This window comes from Rhinatrema bivittatum, chromosome 3 (genome assembly GCF_901001135.1).
Source record: "Rhinatrema bivittatum chromosome 3, aRhiBiv1.1, whole genome shotgun sequence".
Lineage (NCBI taxonomy): Eukaryota > Metazoa > Chordata > Amphibia > Gymnophiona > Rhinatrematidae > Rhinatrema > Rhinatrema bivittatum.
The window spans coordinates 54118747-54139763 of record NC_042617.1 but is presented as its reverse complement, the minus strand read 5'-3'; the positions used below and the strand labels follow the sequence as shown (position 1 = coordinate 54139763).

Below are 21017 nucleotides of genomic sequence, written 5' to 3'. Positions count from 1 at the left end.
TTGTATCATCTGCAAATTTAATTACTTCACTTGTAATTCTTTCCAGATTATCTACCTTATAAATGGCCTGTGACCGACGGCCCGCAAATGCGCAGTAGAGACCAGCTCTACCGCGCATGTGCGGGCGAGCACGTCGCTCTGAGGCAGCTTCAGAAAGAAAAAAAAATGGCGGCGTCCAGTGGCGGCGATGGCGGTAGCGAGCGGCGGCGGTGGCGACGGCGGTAGCGGGCGGTAGCGAGGGAGGGAGAAGAGAGAGAGAGGGAGGGACGGACTGAGTGGGAGGGAGGGACGGAGAGAGTGGGAGGGACTAGTGAGTGAGAGGGAGGGATTGAGTGAGGGGGAGGGATTGAGTGAGAGGGAGGGAGTGGGACTGAGTGAGAGGGAGAGGGGGGGACTGAGGGAGGGAGTGGGACTGGGAGAGAGAGGGAGGGAGTGGGACTGAGGGAGAGTGAGTGGGACTGAGTGAGTGAGAGGGAGGGGGGAGGGAGTGACTGAGTGGGAGGGAGGGATTGAGGGAGGGGGAGGGACTGAGGGAGGGAGTGGGACTGAGGGAGAGGACGGAGGGAGTGGGGACTGAGTGAGAGTGAGTGGGACTGAGTGAGAGGGAGGGAGAGAGGGGGGAGGGAGTGAGTGAGACTGAGTGGGAGGGAGGGACTGAGTGATAGGAGAGGGAGGGTGGGGAGGAGTGGGTGAGGGAGGGGGTGGTGAAGAGTGAGGGGAGAGAGAAAGAGGGGGGGGTGAGAGACAGAGGGATGTAGCCCGTTTTAACGGGCTTAACGGCTTGTTTATAAATATATTGAAAAATAAAGGGTCCCAATACAGATCCCTGAGGCACTCCACTGCTCTCTCCCTTCTACTGAGAAAATTGTCCATTTAATCCTACTCTCTGTTTCCTGTCTTTTAGCCAGTTTGTAATCCATGAAAGGACATTGCCACCTATCCCTTGACTTTTTACTTTTCCTAGAAGCCTCTCATGAGGAACTTTGTCAAACGACTTCTGAAAATCCAAATACACTACATCTACCGGTTCACCTTTATCTATTAACTTTATTTTATTAACTCCTTCAAAAAAGTGAAGCAGATTTGTGAGGCAAGACTTGCCTTGGGTAAAGCCATGCTGATTTTGTTCCATTAAACCATGTCTTTCTATATGTTCTGTGATTTTGATGTTTAGAACACTTTCCACTATTTTTCCTGGCACTGAAGTCAGGCTAACCCGTCTGTAGTTTCCCGGATCGCCCCTGGAGCCCTTTTTAAATATTGGGGTTACATTTGCTATCTTCCAGTCTTCAGGTACAATGGATGATTTTAATGATAGTTTACAAACTTTTACTAATAGGTCTGAAATTTCATTTTTTAGTTCCTTCAGAACCCTGAGGTGTATATAACCCCTCAATCATCTAACGGTCCAACTGACTCCCTCACAGACTTTCTGCTTCGGATATATTTAATAAAGTTTTTACTGTGAGCTTTTGCCTCTACGGCCAACTTCTTTTCACATTCTCTCTTAGCCTGTCTTACCAATGTCTTACATTTAACTTGCCAACACTTATGCATTATCCTATTTTCTTCTGTTGGATCCTTCTTCCAGTTTTTGAATGAAGATCTTTTGGCTAAATTAGCTTCTTTCACCTCATCTTTTAACCATGCCGGTAATCGTTTTGCCTTCCTTCCACCTTTCTTAATGTGCTACTGAAACTCTGTCTCCATCTGCTGCAAGAGAGGCATAATCCCAGGAGTCTGGAATGATCCAGGTATGACCAGGAATAATAGTTTCATTATTATATCCATCTAAACATAAGGCTCTGCTCAGCCTTCTTACCTTAATTGGTCAACACTTCCTGCCCCAAATCAGGGACTGTCATTTATTCCCCAGCTTTGATAGCTTTGTAATAAACCATGAGCATGGGTAAAGAGCAGATGGGCTGAAAAATTAGTTGCATAGTCTGCCTATTCCCTACTTCCCTCAAAGTAGAGATCAGAATCTGCCCCTTGCACAGCCACCAGCTGAAGCAAGAGCTTGGTAAGACTGCCTGATATAGCAGTATCACTACAAGGCTCCTCATTACAGACTGACATAGGTCGCAATAAACTGCTTTGGAGGTCAAATCAAGGGCATCTTGGGGGGGGAGGGGAGGTCTTAGGTAATTGAAACTAAACGCAGAGGTGTCTGCCACAAATACCCAGCAGCCTTCTGTGCTCTCATACACAGAACCTTTAGCACTGGTGCACTGACCGTAAGTGAAGCGATGCCCTTGTGATAAGACTTCAAGGACTCTGCGATGCAAGCGAGTGCAGAGCTGAAATCCTGGTCCTGCAGCCCCGTCAGGCAGTGCTCTGCATGGGAGAACTCCTTCAAGCTGTTCAGCCAGAAGTACAAGTGCTCGGATGCCACGTGGGTCAGCAAACTCTGATAGAGCTCCCTGGCCATGTCGTGATTACCCTAGGACAGGAGACAGACACACGCACATGATCAAGCTGCAGGCCAACAATACTCTCCTCCCACATTGCTCTCAGATGAAATCTTTCTTAAATATCCAAGAGACATTTTTCCCTAAAGCAAATAAAATTCAAGAGATGCTGTACTCGATGTCAAGCATGTGTCATGGTATACTACAAAAGATCAAATAAGTTATTAGGTAAAGAAGAAAGTTGTAAAAACATTCCTTACCCTAATAAAATTAAGTTTAAGATTATGAAGATCTCTTTTGTTGCACAGCAAGGTAAGCAGCCCTGAAAACTTGCATCATCATCGGCCTAATAAGAGTACCCAATTATTTTGATGATTTTCTGTTAAATTTTGGTTTTAGTGGGCTAACATATTTCCTTTCCATGTGCAGCAAGTAGGTCCACAGAAAAACTGTTCCTGGAAATAAAACGCTGCACGACTGGACTCGCAGGTGTTTGCTTATTCTGGAAGTATTTACTGCATACAGGACAGATCCAAGAGTGATATGCGCTTAAGTCTAGTGCAGGTACTGTAAATCTCAACTAACAGAACTCCTGGAGACTCAGATGTATAAGGGACATTGCAGCCCCTAAAGCAAAAAACGGGACGTTCATTCTGCAAGGGCGAGACTGACCAGGCTGGTATGAAAAAGCACCCAACTCCTGAAGTGCCACATCCGACTACTCAAACTAATCAGACAATAATAAAACCGCTTCCTCCAAAGCTGGCATGCAGTGGACTTGCTTTAAACTTCCACACTCAGAAGGGCCCTGTTTTGGAAGCAACAGGACTTTAAAGTCATTTGGATGAACGATGCTGGCTCTTTCACCCAGGCCCCGCATTCTCCAGTCACGGAGCACCTGGATAAGCAGCAGAAAGGCTCTAATGTACGTACCATTCGGGAAGCTTGCCTGGCTATCCGGTACACCGTCCAGCCATTCGAAACGTTCTCCAGCTGCTGTTTGATTACTGTCTTCACCTCAGGAGATAAAGCTTTTTGACTGGCTACAAAAATCACCGTGGCGAGAGACACCTAATGGATGAAAACAAAAGAAACAAAAAGTGAATGCTTTGGAAAGAGAGGCTTCCAGACACCCTCATTTTAAATACAGCATTAGGGGCTCTGTTCACTAAGAGGCGGATTTTAAAAGCCCTGCTCGCGTAAATCCACCCGGATTTATGCGAGCAGGGCCTTGCGCGCCAGCGCGCCTATTTTCCATAGGCCTGCCAGCTCGCACAGAGCCCCGGGACTCGCGTAAGTCCCGAGGTTTTTTGTCGGGGGCGTGTCAGGGGCGGGGCCGATCGACACAGCGTTTTGGGGGCGGGACATGGCATTTCGGGGGCGGGCCCGGGGGCGTGGTCACGCCCTCCGGAACCGCCCCCGGGTTGTGTCTTGGCGCGCCAGCGGCCTGCTGGTGCGCGTGGATTTACTTCTCTCTCCGGGAGGCGTAAATCCGTCGACAAAGGTAGGGGGGGGTTTAGATAGGGCCGGAGGAGTGGGTTAGGGAGGGGAAGGTGAGGGGAGGGCGAAAGAAAGTTCCCTCCGAGGCCGCTCCGATTTCGGAGCGGCTAGGCGCGCGCCGGCTGCCCAAAATCGGCAGCCTTGCGCGCGCCGATCCTGGATTTTAGCGGCTACACGCGTATCTACTAAAATCCAGCATACTTTTGTTTGCGACTGATGTGCCAACAAAAGTATGCAAACACGCATTTTTTTAAAATCTACCCCTAAGCATTTTTCTCCACAGACACAAAATGGGAGAAAAGCTTTAGTAAAAAATAGGCCCCTGTGAATATTCCCTGTGGCCTGCACTGAACACTGCCTCCTGGACACCTGAATCTCTATTAGCATCAAGAGGCAAGGGCTGTGTTTGGACCGCAAGGGCCTCCTGGCTTGGAAAAAGGCACGTGCTAGACTGGCTCTGGAAGGCTGTTTCAACCCGTGACGATGGTGTCATTAGAACAAGCAAAGCTCTCCAGTTACAATTACAGTGCCCGTATTTTCTAGTTTACCCGGCTTCAGACTGATATTACACTTTACAGTGCAACACGTCTTTAAAAAAAAAAAAAGAAAAAAAAGTTGCATTCAAATATTCCATTCATTGGGACCTTCACATTTAAAGATCAGCTTCATTTGATCCCTTCCCCCCTCTAAAAAGTCCCAGAGTGTAAATGAGACGCAAGAAGTGCCCAGAACAGCCTCTGGTTTCTCAAGCTCATTATCTCTGTTCTGAACCAACCGTGGCTCCACAGCACACAGATTTAGCAGATAAGCTAAAACCCCATTTAAAAAAAAAAAAAAAAAGGGGGAAAATTAAAGCCATCATCTCCTTTTCTAAACAAGCAGAAGTGACATCTGAGCTCACACTACAATGCGTGCAGGATCCCCTCAGGTCATGCTACCTATTTATGGGCATTTAGAGATTCAATTCATATCACACAGTGCTGAGCACAGAACGCCACATCATGCAGTAAATGTTAACATTTGCACCGCACAACACTAAAGGGGACCAGCGAGAGAGATTCCAGCTCCGGCCTCAGCAGTAGGTTTATGTCTCTGTCGTCCATTCAACCCAACCATTACAGCACCAGGAAAGCTCAGCAGGAACCGCCAGGAGGCTGAGCCAGAGCCTAAAGCAGCTCCTGGATCTGGCAAAGAGCAACTCTTGTCTGCATATTTTCACCTTATATCTCTGGATAACCTCTGCACAAGTCTTTACTTCTTTTCTGGAATTATCCTGCCTGGTTTATATCTGATTTCAAATCAGATGTTCAGACTTGGGAACAACAAATGAAAAATAAGAACTAGACACCATATCAGAGCCACAAAAAAAAAAAATAATAATTTTTATTTCAAAATAAAAATCAGTGAACGCTACCCTAATGTGGGACCTGGGTTTGATCTTCCATTCCTGGGGCTGAAGTGGTGCAGAGGCAGCACTAACAGCCTTAGAGGGTGGGAAGGAAGGAGTCAGTCATTGTGCATTGGCAACACCCAGTGGGCTGGATCCAAGCCCGTAACTGCAGGGTTCCAGAATGAGCCCCGGTGCATGACCCCCAGCCGAGGATTGTCATGGAGATGACCTAACTAACGTAAATTGGGAGGGAATCCCCGGGAATAAAGGCCCATGTGCCATATCCCATCCCTGGCTCCTACTGAGTTGGAAGCCCAAAGGAAATTGCTGGGTGAAAAATAAAGCCAAGAGGCAAGTTTTTTCCCCTCAGCTATAATCTAGGTTTACAGTCCTTTACAGACTGCTGTCAGGAAAGAAGTAAAAAACATTCCTGCATGCCCCGTTTGGGCACCACTTTCCAGAAATCAGGTTTGGTTCCTCCACAAGCAGAGGACATCGTCTCTCAATGCCAACAGGGCGCTGGGATGCCGTGGCAGCTGCAGTTCATTCCTGCAACTGGCAACAGAGGGCGCTGTGGGTCTCAAGTAGTGAACTCTTGCCCAGCTTCCCTTGCCAGCAGGCAGCTAGATTCATCCGCTTTCAAACTTGTGTTCATTTTTATCCACTGCTCCACCAAGAATGACCAGTGCTTCGCCGTTCTCTTCTAGTTTCTATCTCTGCTAAGCATACATCCTCCGACTCACAGCACCATGAGCTCAGAATCCATACTGCAGGGGTGGCCAGCTCCAGTCCTCAAGCGTCACAAACTGGCCTGGTTTTCAGGATATTCGCAATGAATATGCCTGAGATAGACTTGCATGCACTTCGTCCATTGCATGCAACTCTCTCATATGCATATTCACTGTGGCTATCCTGAAAACCTGGCCAGTTTGTGACGCTTGAGGACTGGAGCTGGCCACCCCTGCCATACTGCAGGTCTGACAATCTTAGAAGCCAAGTGGCCACTTTCAAGTCCTAATTCTTTCAAACTCTTTCTTCATAATAAATTCCATTTAGCACCATATTACAAAAAAAAAAAAAAAGAAAAAAAATCATGAATCCTCATGCTTTGTGTACCAGTTTCCTACCCAGAAGAAACATTACTGATTACCATGCAAACCAGGTGCCCTGTCACAATCAAAGGAAGCAAACTTATTTCTAAATGCAGAGTCAGTCCATCTCAAGACTCTGCCAAACTTTATTACACCAAACCCTGAGCTTAGGGGGATCCCTCACATTTCCATCTCTAAGATATTACCTACCAGCCTGGCTGCAAACCAAGCTGGATTTCTTTTGTTCAATACTAAGACATAAGGATCATTGGCTGCAGTCCAGCAGCATCAGTGAATAAACTACTGGAAACTGAGGCTCCTTAGTGCATTAACAATCTTCAATAATTATCTCCAAAAGGGTTCTCTCTTAGGATATTCCCATCAACAACTATCTGGAGTACCAGGCCGGGTCTGGCTTAATAAAGCAGGGGTAACAAATGTTCGATATAAAACATTTTATATTGCATGCTACATATAGAAATTTGCCTTATACTCCAAATTTCCATCCACTGATTTTCTGTTAATGTTTTCTATATATCCAGCTCACATTTCTTTTGGGATAGAAATTTACCTTTACGATGCCCACTATTTATTTGTAAGTAAATTCTTGCTTATTATAAACACAGTGCTTATAATTTTCTTTAAAAAAAAAAAAGAAGGCAGCTCAATCTGATTTAAAGGCCATAGGAAAAAGACCTTGTTGGAACACAAGAAATATTGCATTCAGTATTTCAGAAAATACTGAATAGTGTGCGCTTATCTTGTGGGCCTGAGTATTGGTTGTAGCGGGGATAAGCGCACAAGTTACCTCTCCCTTTCATGGCAGCACTATTGTCTCTCGTAAAAGACAGCCCTCCTATATAAAGTCAATTCACTTTTGTCAAACCTAGCTCTTTTGTCCAGCAAAATCTTTTTGGGTCTTCAAACCCTGGTTGGAAATGGGAGTGAAGTATATCGGTGGCAAGGGAGGAAACCGCCTGGTTGATCACCTTCTCCCAGACTTGTATCTCTGACCCTACGAAAGGCTGGGAGTGCAATTCAATACTGCTTATGTCCAGAGTCCCTGCTCAAGATGAACTTAAAATGTGTTACTTCCTGATTCTGTTTCTATCCAGCGATGTCCTGGGCTGGAAGATAACCATAAAAAACTGCCATTCCCAGCTGCACTGCTCAATAATACTTATTAAAACTGGATACAGACACGCCTCCACCTTATTTGGAGGGTTAGGAGCTTAAAAAAGGTATCCAGGGATGATTTTCCCATTTCTAAAATAAAAAGGATATTGTTCTATTAAGCTAAAAAAAATACCCCACAACCTTTCAGGTATTGCACAAGGCAACCTAGAAAATTAAGGTTAAATTCTGGATGTTATATTCACTTTAACAAAGTCCCTGAGTGAATATTAGAACTCACAAGTAGATAAACATTCATCAACTACCTGATGGATTTATATTAAAATATTAACAGCACCCTCCTTATGGATTAATGGACTTTATTTCAATTAGACACACTCCTTTTCCTGTTTATATTCATTTTAACCACATTTATTTTGTCAGCAAGGAAGCCGAGATACAACTCCCTTTCCTTAGGTCTTTCTTAAACTGGTCCAGAAGAAGTGCATAATGGGCAGTCTCTGCAATTCCTTCAAATCTGAGGGTAGAGAAATCCCCAAGTAAGATAAGGATGCATAGTTCCACTGAAATGGGAAGTGTGGAAAATTATGGTAAAACAATACTCAGCTTCATTTAGTTTATGTACAGAAATAAAACAATTTGTTAAAAATGGACATAAAATCTGGCGAGGCAAGACGACGTTTTTTTCCAGAAAATACTGAGCCTAAGCAGCATACAAAATAAATTTCGCATTTAGCGTTACCCCCCCAGCATATCCATGACATTTTTACAATTACGTGTTGCTCGAGACAAAGGCTCTAGTGTGATGGCAAACAGCAAGGGAGATGAGTTCCTTCCCCGCCCGTTCCTCTGATTAACCGAGGTCCTAATTCTATGGATCACTACATTTTGCAGTTCTGGGCAAAGGCGACAAGAAAATTCTTAAGACACACTGGGCCACTGCAGGTTTCATTTTTCAGGCCTGCACCCATTAAGAAATAACGTACAACCACAGCTAGTGCCCAGCAGTTTCTATGCCAAGAAAGCCATGTTTATCGCAGGATCATATGCTCCTGAAAGAGAGAGAGAGTCTGGCAAAGTTATGGCAGCTTTTGCCATTTAAACTGCATTCCTCGGGTTAGCACAAACAAGAAAGAGGAAATGCAGAAAGGGAGCTAGGGACACAGATGTCGGCAATACATCTCCCCCCTGAAACAAACCAGAATATCTTCATCACCATTTTTTCCCCCCCAAGGCTAGTGAAGCCGTTAGATGTAAGAATGCTCCCTATTTACAACTCCCATAACAAAACTGGTTTTCTTTTTTCCCCCCTGAACAGTTTTCAGATTTTAGTAGTGAAACCTCTAGGATCCCAGAAGGATTACTGACACTTAGCAGAGAAAGCGTTTCTTACCAGGAGCTCCTGCTGTTTATCGGTGGCAGATCGCCCAATGACTTTGTAAAGCTCCATCAGGTCCCCCAGCATGCCATCTCCCAGGACAGGAAGCTGCATCGCGATTGCTGCCAAACACTGGCACATGAGAATTCGAGCAGCATCCCGAGCGCCGTGCAGCTGCGCCAGCAGGGACTCCACTACTGACTGGCTCAGATGAGGACGGCATTTAGCCAGCTTAACCATGCAGGTTAATGCAATCTACAGGGGGAAAAAGCACACTTATGTAGAAAGTAATTAACACAAAGCTGAACGTAAACGAGGCCTAGGAGGCTGGAGCTATGTTTAGGTTAAATGGATTAGCGCATGTACAATTTTTTTTTTTTTTTTACCTGTGTATTCAAATGAAGCAAATAAACTAGCAAAGTTCTATGGATTATTGGAATTAAAACCTCTGACGCACTTAAAAAAAAAAAAAAAAAAAAGGCCATAATGATAAGCTTTCTCCATTTTTCACCAAGTTTGTACCTCACAAATTTATAATGCATAATAATGTTATACAGCAAAGGTACTGACCTGTAAGTTCTCTGAAGACAGCTCACCACACAAGTGAGTTATGTGACCACATGTGGCACCAAGCAAAATGAAATCCCAGTACTTTCTGGAAAAGACTAGAAGTCTTTTCTGCACATGCATAGGATTGCTTGTGCTATAGTGGCTCCAGGGCTTCCCCCTTTTAGTCAGAGGACATAAGGAACAGTACAACTCCCAATGGGAGGAGGGTGGGTTTGTGTGACTGGTGAACTGCTTTATACGCTGTTACAGGACAGCAACTTTGTTTTAGATAAAGGATTGCAAGTTCACCACACCACACCAGTGAGATTCCCTAGCTAAGGGTTGCTTTCAACAAAAAAAAAAAAAAAATGGATTACAAAAACTACCAATATGCAGGAGTATGTGTGTTGTGACGCATTACTTTTGTATTTGGCTTTAAGAAAACAAATTATAAAATATGACTTGGGAGGGGGTAAGGGAATTGTGCTCTACTTCTCAAAAAGACCATGAAGAACAGACAAGTCAAGTCTATTTCAACAGGAGGCCATGTCCAGACAGTAATGGAATGAAAATGTGTAGACTGAACTCGATATCTCAGCCTTACAAATTTCCTCAAGGGAAACCTTAGATTGACAACTAATATTGTCACATCCACAACATGATGGCCCTCAACTTGCCCTTCTGATAATTTTGTCTCCTAATTAAGTCAAAGGTTTTAGATCTGTGACCCAAGGTCACTAAGGTATGAGTCTTGGTACTATTGGACCATTTTGAAAATGGATTTGATAATCAAAATATTGTAAAGCTGTTGGGACTTGTAGAACCCTGTGGTTGGTTGGCTAGCTGGATGAAATACTTGGCATTCACCTTCTTTACTATCAGAAAAGCAAGTTTGCTTACCGTAAACGGTGTTTCCGTAGATAGCAGGATGAATTAGCCATGCTGTCATGGGAACTGTCAATCAGGGCCCAGGAGGCGGAGCTTCTTAGAATACAGAGCTTTGCTCTGTGCTGCTGCGCGTGCCTTCCCGCGCAGAAAAACAGTCTCTCCTCAGTCTGTGATGTAGCAGTTCGTGAATAACGTGCAGATTATCCAGGGAAGTGGCGGGTCAGCTATCTAGGAAACACCATTTACGGTAAGCAAACTTGCTTTTTCTCATTGATAGCAGGGCTGAATTAGCCATGCTGTCATGGAAGTCCTAAGCTCCCGATCACGCTTCAATAGTTTTTAGCTTGATATATAGCAGACGATATAGCAACTTTCAACCATCGCGCTATGGTTGCCTTAGGCGCTTTCTGACCCTTTTTGGCCCCGCGCCACAATACAAACAAATGGTCTGAAACCCGGAAGGAGTTGGTGACTTCCAAATATCGCAATAGCGCTCGTCTGACATCCAGGTGCTTTAACTCCCTAGAATGTGATTCATCTGGAGAGATGTGCGAGAAGGCCGGGGGCTCCACTGAATGATTTAGATGAAAAGCCGAGACCACTTTTGGCAAAAAGGAAGGTACCGTTCTGAGAGAGAGAGAGGTCCTTTAAAGTAGCTCGCTTGACAGGCTCAAAGGGCGCTTCACTTAAGACTTGCAGCACCAGATTGAGATTCCAAGATGGACAGATGGGATGGATAGGAGGGTTTAAATGTTTCGCTCCCCTTAGGAAATGCACCACATCTGGATGAGATGCCAGGGGACGGCCGTGAAGGTTGCCTAAGAGACACTAACACAGCCACTTGCACCCGAAGGGAACTGAAGGACAAACCTTTAGCCAAGCCTCATTGTAAGAATGCCAGTATATATGCCACTGAAGATTGGCAGGGGGAGAATGTCCTGTTCTTAACAACACGAATCGAAGACTCTCCAAGCTCTGACAAAGGTCAGGGAAGTAGAAGTCTTTTTGGACCGCAATAGAGTAGTAATCACCTCTTCGGAATAGCCTTTCCTTCTCAATTGCCGCCTTTCAAAAGCCAGGCCGCTAGACAAAAGCGATCCGCCTGGTGGAAAAATATAGGGCCTTGACGAAGAAGATTTGGAAGATGCCCCAGTCTCAAAGGACCGTCCACCGCGAGATTGACTAGGTCCGCGAACCTCGGTCATCAGGGGCCACTAGAATTACTTTCCCTGGGTGTACCCTCAATTCAACGGAGAATCTTGCCTATCAGAGGTCAGGGAGGGAAGATATACAGGAGCACTGTGACTGGCCAATGTAGCACCAGTGCATTGACACCTTCGGCGCCGTGCTCTCTTCTGCGACTGAAGAAACGAGGGGCTTTGGCGTTTCTTTGGGTAGCCATCAAGACCAAGTGTGGAGCTTCCCATTTGCGGGAGATGAGATCCATCGCCCAACAGTTCCCAGTCTCCTGGATCTATCTGCGTCCGACTCAGGAAATCCGCTTGGACGTTGTCAGTTCCAGCAATGTGGGACACCGCTAGGAGGGCGAGATGTTGCTCCGTCTTGGCGGCCACTGCCTGACTCTTTGTGCCCCCCTGACATCCTGTCAGGGGAGCACAGAGTCCAACAGTCCTGTCCAACAGATAGAATAGTGGCCTGTTGACTCCTCCTCCTGAGAGACAGGGACTATGGCTCCCAGAGAAATCAGTTGGTTGAGAGAGTCTGTCAAATTATCTGTGCCTTGACGCGAGAACTGCAAGGGGAGACCATAAAAAGGTCTTGGAGAGGCCGAGCAAATTCCAAAGCGTAGCAGTGTTCAACGATGCTTAGAACCCACTGGCCGGAAGATATTTTGGCCCATTCATCGTAAAACTGGGACAGCCGTTCCCTCACACGAGGAACAGAGGTATGGGCCAAACCACATGTCATTGGGAAGACTTGGTTCCAAAGGACACGGAGGCGCCTCCATCTCGGGAGACCCTGTAGCCCCGAAAGGAAGGAGTCCATGTATGCGACCTGCCCACCGGCTGCCTCTGAATCGAAGCTGGAACTCTGTTCGGACGGGACACACGTTGACCCCAAAAAGGAGTATGGACTGAAGGAAAAGTCCTTAGAAGGCTTAAGCTTATCTTCTGGGAGTTTGTGAACTTTGTACTCTGAGGGACTTAAACAACTACTCCACGTCATCGGAAAAGAGATATTTTCCTTTGAACGGTAGCAAACTCAACTGGGCTTTAGAAGAGACGTCCTCTGACCAGTTTCACAACCATAGGAACCTCCGTGCTGAAACAGCGGACAAAATGGTCCGTGTAGAAGTGTGCAAAAGATCGTACCAGGCATCCGCACTGTATGCTACATCTACCTCCAAGCGCTCGGCCTGCGTCGCTTCTTGAGAAAGAAAATCTCTGGAGATCAACTGTTGCACCCAGCGGAGGCTTATTCGGAGCATAAAGCTACTGCAAACGGCCGCCCGGATGCCTAGAGCCAAAATCTTGAATATTCACTCGAGGAGAACCTCAAGTTTTCTATCCTGGAGATCTTTGAGAGCCGCTGCTCCTGCGACTGGAATTGTGGGCTGACACTGAGGCGACTACCTTGGGGAAAATTAACAGCTCCATGGTCTCTTCGGAGTCGACGTGCGGAGACCACCGAGACCATCATCCTCCCAGAGGTCCGCAAAAGATCATACAGCGCGTCCGCACTGTAAGCCAACGCAGCCTCCAACCGTCCAGCCTATAGTGACTGGGCCTCGGTAGGCTGCACGGAAGCCTGTAAATCCTGGATCCAATGGAGACTAACCCGCTGTGCGAAGCTGCTGTAGATTGCCGCCTGGACACAGAGAGCTGATACTTCAAAAATCTTTTTCAGATGTACCTCCAACTTGCGGTCCTGCAAGTCCTTCAAGGCTGTGGCTCCCGTCACCGGGATAGTAGACTTCTTCGTCACCGCTGAGACAGCAGCGTCCATGAGAAGATCCAGCATGCCCTCTGGGAGCAGATACAGCTTATCTATGGCCCTACTGACCTTCAATCCCAGGTCAGAAGGGTCCCACTCCTTAAATAGGTCATATACTGACAAGTGGAATGGGAAAGACCTCGTTGGACCTACCATGAAGTCCCAGCAGCACCAGATCCATAGCAGCCCCAAATCTTGCATCCTCCTGAGGGACTTCAATTCCCAGTTCCTCCAGGATGAACGGGATAAGGGGACCCAACTTGCCCTTCCAAAATAGGCGAACCATCTTGGGGTCATCCCCCTTCACCGGAGGGGAGCCCATGTGCTTAGACGGAGGAGCTTGGGAATCTGGATCCCCCTCCGGACCCTGATCATGAGCCGGTCGCAGAGACTCCCCCTGATCTGAAAAATCCGAAGACGTGCTGTCCTTCAGACAGACCATGGATCGAAGAGGACACTTTTCCTTAGATGCCCCACCGGACTTCGGTGCCCGGACCCGCTTTCGGGCCGAAGAGGAAACTCCCCCTGACCCTGCCGATGTGGGTATCTTGTGAGCTGCCTTATGCCCCTGCTTACCTGTTCTGCGAGCACAAAATCTGAGGTGAACGACGAAGACGACCCATTGGAGTCTTCTCCCTCGTTGTCCTCTGCCGAATTCCTCTGCAGTCCCAGCCAAACCGGCTTCTCCAGGTGCACAAGGCTGCGGAGACAACAGGGGGAGGCAGAAGCCCTTCCCCCACAACAGTGCTGTCCTGTCCTCTCATGGTTCTTAAAATGGCCTCCGTTCCCGCGCTAATCAGGAAAATCCAAGACAAAATTGGAACGCCAGCTTCCCGACGCGATCGGGAGGCACTGCCCTTCAAATTCGCTGGGGCAGTGACCCCTGAGGAACCCTCTCCCCGCCCCGACAAGCACGCCGTGCAGATGCCAGCCTGGGAAAGCTGCGCGCGCTGCCGCACGCAGCACAGGCCGCACCACATGGCATGAGCAGCGGCCTAAATTTAGCCCGGATGGAGAGAGGAGACGCGAAAACAAAGGCCTATCCGAACCCGATCGGGAGCTGTCCGCGGTCTGAAGCTGATCGCACAGTATAACACCCGCGGAGAAAAAGCAAGGCCGGCAGAACAGGAGAATTTAAAGGCACAATACTTTAATTTAATTAAATTCTTTGAAAACGGTGCAGGGGCTAACTGAAGGTGGGAGCCCGAGACCCCCAGGATCACCTTCAGCAGGCAGTTACAGGGTCCTCAACCATCTGGCTCCTGAGTCTCAAATACAAGGGGGGATGGTCCCACCAGGACCTGACAACCCCCTGGGAGGCTAATGGGGAAAGTAGCCCAACGCTCACAACCTGACCCCTGACTAACCATCAGGACTACCACAATATGAAAACCAAGCCGAATCCTGACAAAAAAACAACAAATTCTAACAAAAAATACCAGACTCCAGGGAAGCACCTCTTCCACCTGCTGGAGAAGAATACTGACAGAGTCCACAGAAATTGGTCTGTCGCCCGCTGGAGGGGAGGTAAAACCCAGGAGTCTGGGCTGATCCAGGTACGTACAGGGAACTGATCTTTAAAACATAGTTAAACCTGAGTCTTGGGATGTCACTCTACTAAGAGAGGCTTGAACATAATTTCCCAATATACCTAGGGAGCTGCAACACATATCCTGCAGTGCCACTGTTCAGAGAACTATTGCTAATACTTTATGCCCCGATTGGCCCTTCAGGTACAGCTCAGTCATGGCTGGTGGAAGCACTAGGCAGATTAGGTGACCGCCTATAGTGCCACCATTCTGGGGGTGGCACAGTGATGGCATCTCCTCTTTCTTGCCCCCCATGGTAGGAAAAGCCTGCTTGGGCAAGAAGGAGGAACCATGGCTAGCCCTGTCTGGAGCAGCAGGGGCCGAGTGGCCATGGAGAGCAGACTGGAGAAGTGAGGCCCGTGTGGCAGAACAAAGTCCAGCCAATGGGGACTGAAGTAGGAGGCTGGTACTACCATTTGCACTTATTGAGGGGAGAAAAACTGAGTGAGTGAGAGGAAGGGTTTTTGTGTGTGTGTGTGTGATTGAATGCGAGTGAAAGTGAGCATGTGCACATCATCGAGCAAGCATGTTTGTGAGTGTGAGACGCAGAGCAGGTTTGTGAGACAGAATGTGCATGGGGAGGGGGCGGGGAGAGAGGAGAAAGTTTGGGCACAACAAACCCACCCCGTTACCCTTCTAATCCATGACAATCTCAGGGCATCTGGAAATCAAAGGATCCTAGGTATGGCGAGAAGGGAATAATTTTTTTTTTTTTTATCTTTGTTAATTTTACATGCACATGGGTGTTATTTGATGGGTCTGCTGCTTTGAAATATTTTATTGGTGTTCGGAAAAAGATTGTAATTATTAGATGTTATTCAATTCGTCAGCTGTTTTGATACATTTATTCTTTTTATTGCTATTATTGGTTAATATTTATTTATTTTATTTAACACTTTTTTATACCGACCTTCATAGTAATAACCATATCGGATCGGTTTACATCGAACAAGGGTATAAACTGAAGCGACAACTAAAATAATTAAACAATTGAGATGAAAAAAGGCAAAGTTACATTCAACAAGGAGTAAGAACTTGGAAGCTTAAACAGCTGGAAAGAAGTTAAGGCAGGTAGTAATTATAAGATAATACAATAGAGAGTACGGGTTAAAGCATAATGTGCTTCAACCTGGAAGTGCCCATTTTCTTGATGTTTTACGAGGAATGGTAATATTTCTGTTTTTCTATTGTTATATTGCATACAAAGTCTGGTTTCTAGTGTTTCTATTTACTTTATTCTGTATTTGGTGAGGATCTGTCTGTGCTCTGCACATGTGAGGTGAAGTATTCTGCTAACGTGTAGTTTCTGTGTAGGGATCTATAGCAACTTGGCTCATTTTATTTTTCTCATAGGAGCTGTATTGGTGTTTTAGGGCCTGGTGTAATATTTGCAGTGTTGCCTTTTCATAAATAGGGTTCTTACAGTTTGAGTACTGGCAGTTAGTGCTAGTCTGATATGGGAAATTTACTATGCATGGTTTTCTGAGGGTCAATCCTACACCCAATATGCGTTACAATAGGCCCAATACCATATGGGTTCCGAGCATCTTTTCTGTAGGGTTTTCTGGTTGGCATCACAGCAGTGCATGTAAAAAGATATATAAGTTTTAAGTGCTTTTTTACTTCAGAAGACTGTACTTTGAATGTCCTTTTCCCATGCACGATATTTTTTTATATAGTGTGTGGGAAGGGCAGCACTTGGCTGTAAGATTTGTTAGAGCACCTAATACCCTTGCACCAGCTCTATTCAGTGAGAAGTAACTCTGGTTGCTAGAATTTTCTAGTCTCGGCATGGAGTATAGATCACATCTGGGTCAAGGTCCTGTTCTAGCTCATGTGAACAGCCCTTTCCTGAAACTCCCAGTTAGTACGGTGGAAAGTGTTTCATTAGCATTTACTATATGAATCCCTGTTATTTTACCTGTTACTGTAGGAAAATTCAGTCTTTTTTACGTTCACTGTTCCTGTTTTTTGTTATGCAACTCTTCACTTTGTTAGCTTTGTCCAGAGACAAATTCTTATTCCAGTATTATTTTGTATTTGGTCTGTAGATGCATTTCTAGGAATTGTGTGACCCCTGGGTTATACGGGGATCTCATTGTCCCTAGAAACCACCAGGGGGATAGCTCACAGGCAGAGTGCTGGCACACAAGAAAGTGGGAAGTGGTGGGTGGAAGGCTGCCAGGGTAAGGGCATGTGCACACACCCCCCCCCCCCCCCGTGGCAGGCAGGATCTTCCGAGTGGCCACAGGGTTAAACCTGAGCAGGTGTTAGGAGTAGTACTGAGGCATTTCATGATATGCACCATGTGTGACCAGGTAGCTGATTTTATATGTTTTACCCACTAGGACGTTTAATAGAGCAGGATACAATTGTTTTACATACATAAACACACACAGCAATTATCAGCACTCGAAAGTTGGCAGTTAAGAGAATTATTCACCTTTAAAGTTTCATGTGCACCAGGACTGGGGTCCTGATTACAAAGCACTAGAAGGGATTCCAGGCCAAACACAGCATCATTTTCTAACGCCAAATGATCTAAGGGGAAAACAAAAAGCATTATTCTTTTATGCCCTATGAGCTACTGCTACACAAACAGCTCAATAAGTGCCTATACAACACTCGCTCAGTACTAGACAGACAGACCAGGGATGGTTTTATGATCAATGACAAAATTTCAGCAGAACCAATGACATTTACTAAGCAGGGGTTATTTCTTCAACAGATAGGTGGCATAACAGGAGAATGGGAGACAGGATTTTATATTGCTAGGGGGTGAAGTCTCTAATGATTAACTAGGAGGTCAACATCTTATCTAATGGGATCTAGCCAGCTTACAACTTTCTTCACTAAGCATTTGTCCCACAGACACACAATGAGGAAAAAGCCTTATTCAATGAGGCCCTAGGTAAGGAGCTAGCTGGCTAGATCAAGGCCGTTGAAAACTGACCAGCTAATCGGCTAAATCTATCTTCTTAAAATTTCAGGATAGCTAAATTTAGGCTGGCCAGCACAGAAAAAATAAATAAATACAAAATTGCAAAGCTGATTCCTCCCTGTCCCCCCATCCTCCTCCCAACACCCACTAAAAAACTATGACAAAGATGAGAACTCCCTCCCCTATCTCTGAAATATCCTCCCCAACCCTGCCAACCCCTATGGCCACCCCTTCAGAACTCTGCAAAAATACTTGAGACAGGGGTTTTGATTTTCTTTTGTACACAAGAAGAGGAAGATTAGCTAACAATTTTTACCTAAATGCCCATGTCCCCCAGCATCTGAGAAGCTGCTAGAAACAGGAAGTCACCTACCTACCGTATGCAAGTACATATACCGAGGGCACTACTCCAAGCCATTTCTGCAGATTAAACGGCGCCTCACCCACGGAACAGGAATTCTTTGAAAACTGCCCATCCTCAGTGCGGGTACAATTCCATGCGTGGCCTGCAACGTGTGGAATTTTACCTGCATTGCTTGGAGGTATTCCCGCAGGCAGAGGCGGCAGTAAAAAGGCGCACACTTTAGGATTTTCAAAACTACACAGGTCGTTTTGGCTGGGGAAAAAATAGTCCCCGCAGAAAAAGCAGGCACAAATTCACGGGGACCTTGTTGCAGGGGAAATAAAGCCAAACTACTCATGCATGTTTTGCTTTATTGGTGCAAGCCAATGGTTAAAACTACTTGTGGAGATTGCAATCATGTGGGCAGTTTGATTACTGCCCCTAGATCAGCTAACTTTATACTAACTTTCAAACTATGGACTCCCACATGGTCAGAATGCCAAATAAACAAAACCACGAACAATACTGGATGAGTAGGAGCAAGGGCCATTCTGCCATCTGCCTTACCTTTCTCCTGACAGGAAGCCACTATATTGGTGAGAACGCGGACTCCGTGAGCGGCGATGCCACGGCTGCTGTGGTAAGAGCATTCCTGTGCTAATTTGACCAAATCGGAGGATCTTGCTATGGCGGCTGCATTTCCTAGACAGAAATAATCAAAGCAGACTAACACACGTGCAGTTTGATGGAGTCATTTTACGGGACATTATCGGCGTTTTCAACCAGAAACCTCGATTCCTGAAACTGTGTTCCGAATAAGGAGGAACCAGGAGGGTGCGTGGAGTTACCCATGAAAGTGCAGAGAACAAGCAGGTAGAAACCAGGCAGGGCAGAATACCTGACTCCCAGCTCAGCGTGGGAGCACATGATTAGCACATGTACATCTGCAGCCTTTTTTGCTATTTTAGTATTATTCCACTTTACCATTTTTCTAATGATGCTGAAAACATTTCCTTCTCGATCCTTATCGTAAAGGAAAACTTGGTAGGTAATGGGATTTTGAAAATTTCTAAAAAAGGTAGAACCTGTCAGAGCCTACTCCATTCCTAGCTACAGCAGCTCAGCGTGCATCAGACTGGATCCCCAGCGCTCCTTAAAACATTGCAAAAAGCACATCCTTATATCCACTAGTTAGCACTGTTCTATTATAACCCTATCAATACGATTAGCACACTAACCACAGAACTATAAAGAGATCACTGCCTTCTGCCCTGCAGGGTAGATCTGCATATGCAAATTAAGTATCTACTGTGATCAGGAGAGTTCCCTGTGCTGACAATCTGCACTCTGGAGCTGCATGCTGCTATCTGACTCAATTTCAAGTAGCCATCTCCTCGCCATCCAAACATGGATGGCTAGCTGTACTAACTCACAGAAACACCTTATTTAGGAGATAAAATGTAAAAAAAGATTCCACAGCTGGAATGCTCAATCATAAAAACAAGGTGCTCTCTACAGCAAGAACAGACAACTTGCACTGACTTAGAGAACAGTAAGCAGCTCAGGCTCTCACATGCTTTGGTTTTTCCTCCAGTGGTGGTGGAGGAGGTTGACCTTGTGCTTGTAATGCGAGACCTGTGCATCGCAGCTACCTGCCCAGAAAAACGTGAATGGGCAAGGTCAGCTCTTACACCAGAAGACATCACTACAGAGGCGCATAAACAGTGGGCCGGATTTTGTTTATCCCCCTTGTGCTGCTCTCAGGATGAATCTCTAAAGCAGTGGTTCTCAACCTTTTTTTCTGTCGGGACATACCTGATAGATGGTTCTCACATGCGTGACACACTGAACACATGACCATCATAGGGCTAAATGTAAAAGTACAGTTTGCATCCACAGGAACCCCCCTGACCCACAATTATGGATGTAAAGCAGAATTATGACATTCCCCGTACAACTCACCTTACAAGAAATATATTCTGGTTCTAGTGTCATCTCAGTAACAGCAACACAAACTCCAACTACCAGGCTCAATAGACAGCTGTTTATCACTAATGCATGTCCTTTTGAGAAAATACAACAAATAAGACTGATACAGTAAGATACCTCACCTCAGTCACATACACAGAACCGACCTAACATACTCCCAGGATCTGTAGTAATGCACATAAACTAATCCGCACACAGTTACACTTGTATTATGGAATACACTCAAACAGGAGCAACCCTATCTATGAAAAGGCAACACTACAAATATTAAATCAGGCCCTAAACACCAATACACCTCTTATTAGGAAATAGCCAAGCAGCTATAGATCCAAACACAGAAATAATTGTATAACTAAACTAATAAGCAGAATAAATGTTTCACAACAAATATGAACAGATTATCATTCAACAATTAAAAACTCATAAAAATTTTAAATTCTCCAAACACCAATAAAATATTTCAAAACAGACACATCACATAATATTCAGTAATTAAAATGGCAGTCAATCAAGAAAAGTCACCTTTACTAACCCCCTCCAGCAGTTCTACTCCTCTTCCATGCAGGCCAGTAGCACACATCAGAAGCAGTAGTGGCTGAAGCTCTGTACTCATGGTCCTCTTCCTTAGGGCCCACGACCAGTCTCTGTCTCACACACACACATACCAGTTACACCCCCATGACCAGTTTCTGTCTTTCACACACCAATCATCTCCTGACCAATCTTACACACACACCACTTTCCCGATCAGTCTCTCTCTCTCTCATGCACACACACACACACACAGGCTTCCCACTCCCATGTTCTCTCTTACATATATAGGCTTCTCACTCCCATGCTAGCTCTCTCCACATGCACA

At 45.8% G+C, this 21017-nt stretch overlaps 1 protein-coding gene across 2 annotated transcripts in view; it reads right to left on the bottom strand.

The window, feature by feature from the left end:
• INTS7 (integrator complex subunit 7) overlaps positions 1-21017 on the bottom strand; it is a 110342-nt gene that overhangs the window by 45656 nt on the left and 43669 nt on the right. For both annotated transcript variants that reach the window (XM_029593249.1, XM_029593250.1), the window contains exons 9-13: positions 18737-18871; positions 17329-17426; positions 8920-9159; positions 3345-3482; positions 2237-2443 (exon numbers count right to left, since the gene is read on the bottom strand). In XM_029593249.1, coding sequence (XP_029449109.1) covers positions 2237-2443; positions 3345-3482; positions 8920-9159; positions 17329-17426; positions 18737-18871 — 818 coding nt within the window. The remainder of the gene's footprint in view (positions 1-2236; positions 2444-3344; positions 3483-8919; positions 9160-17328; positions 17427-18736; positions 18872-21017) is intronic.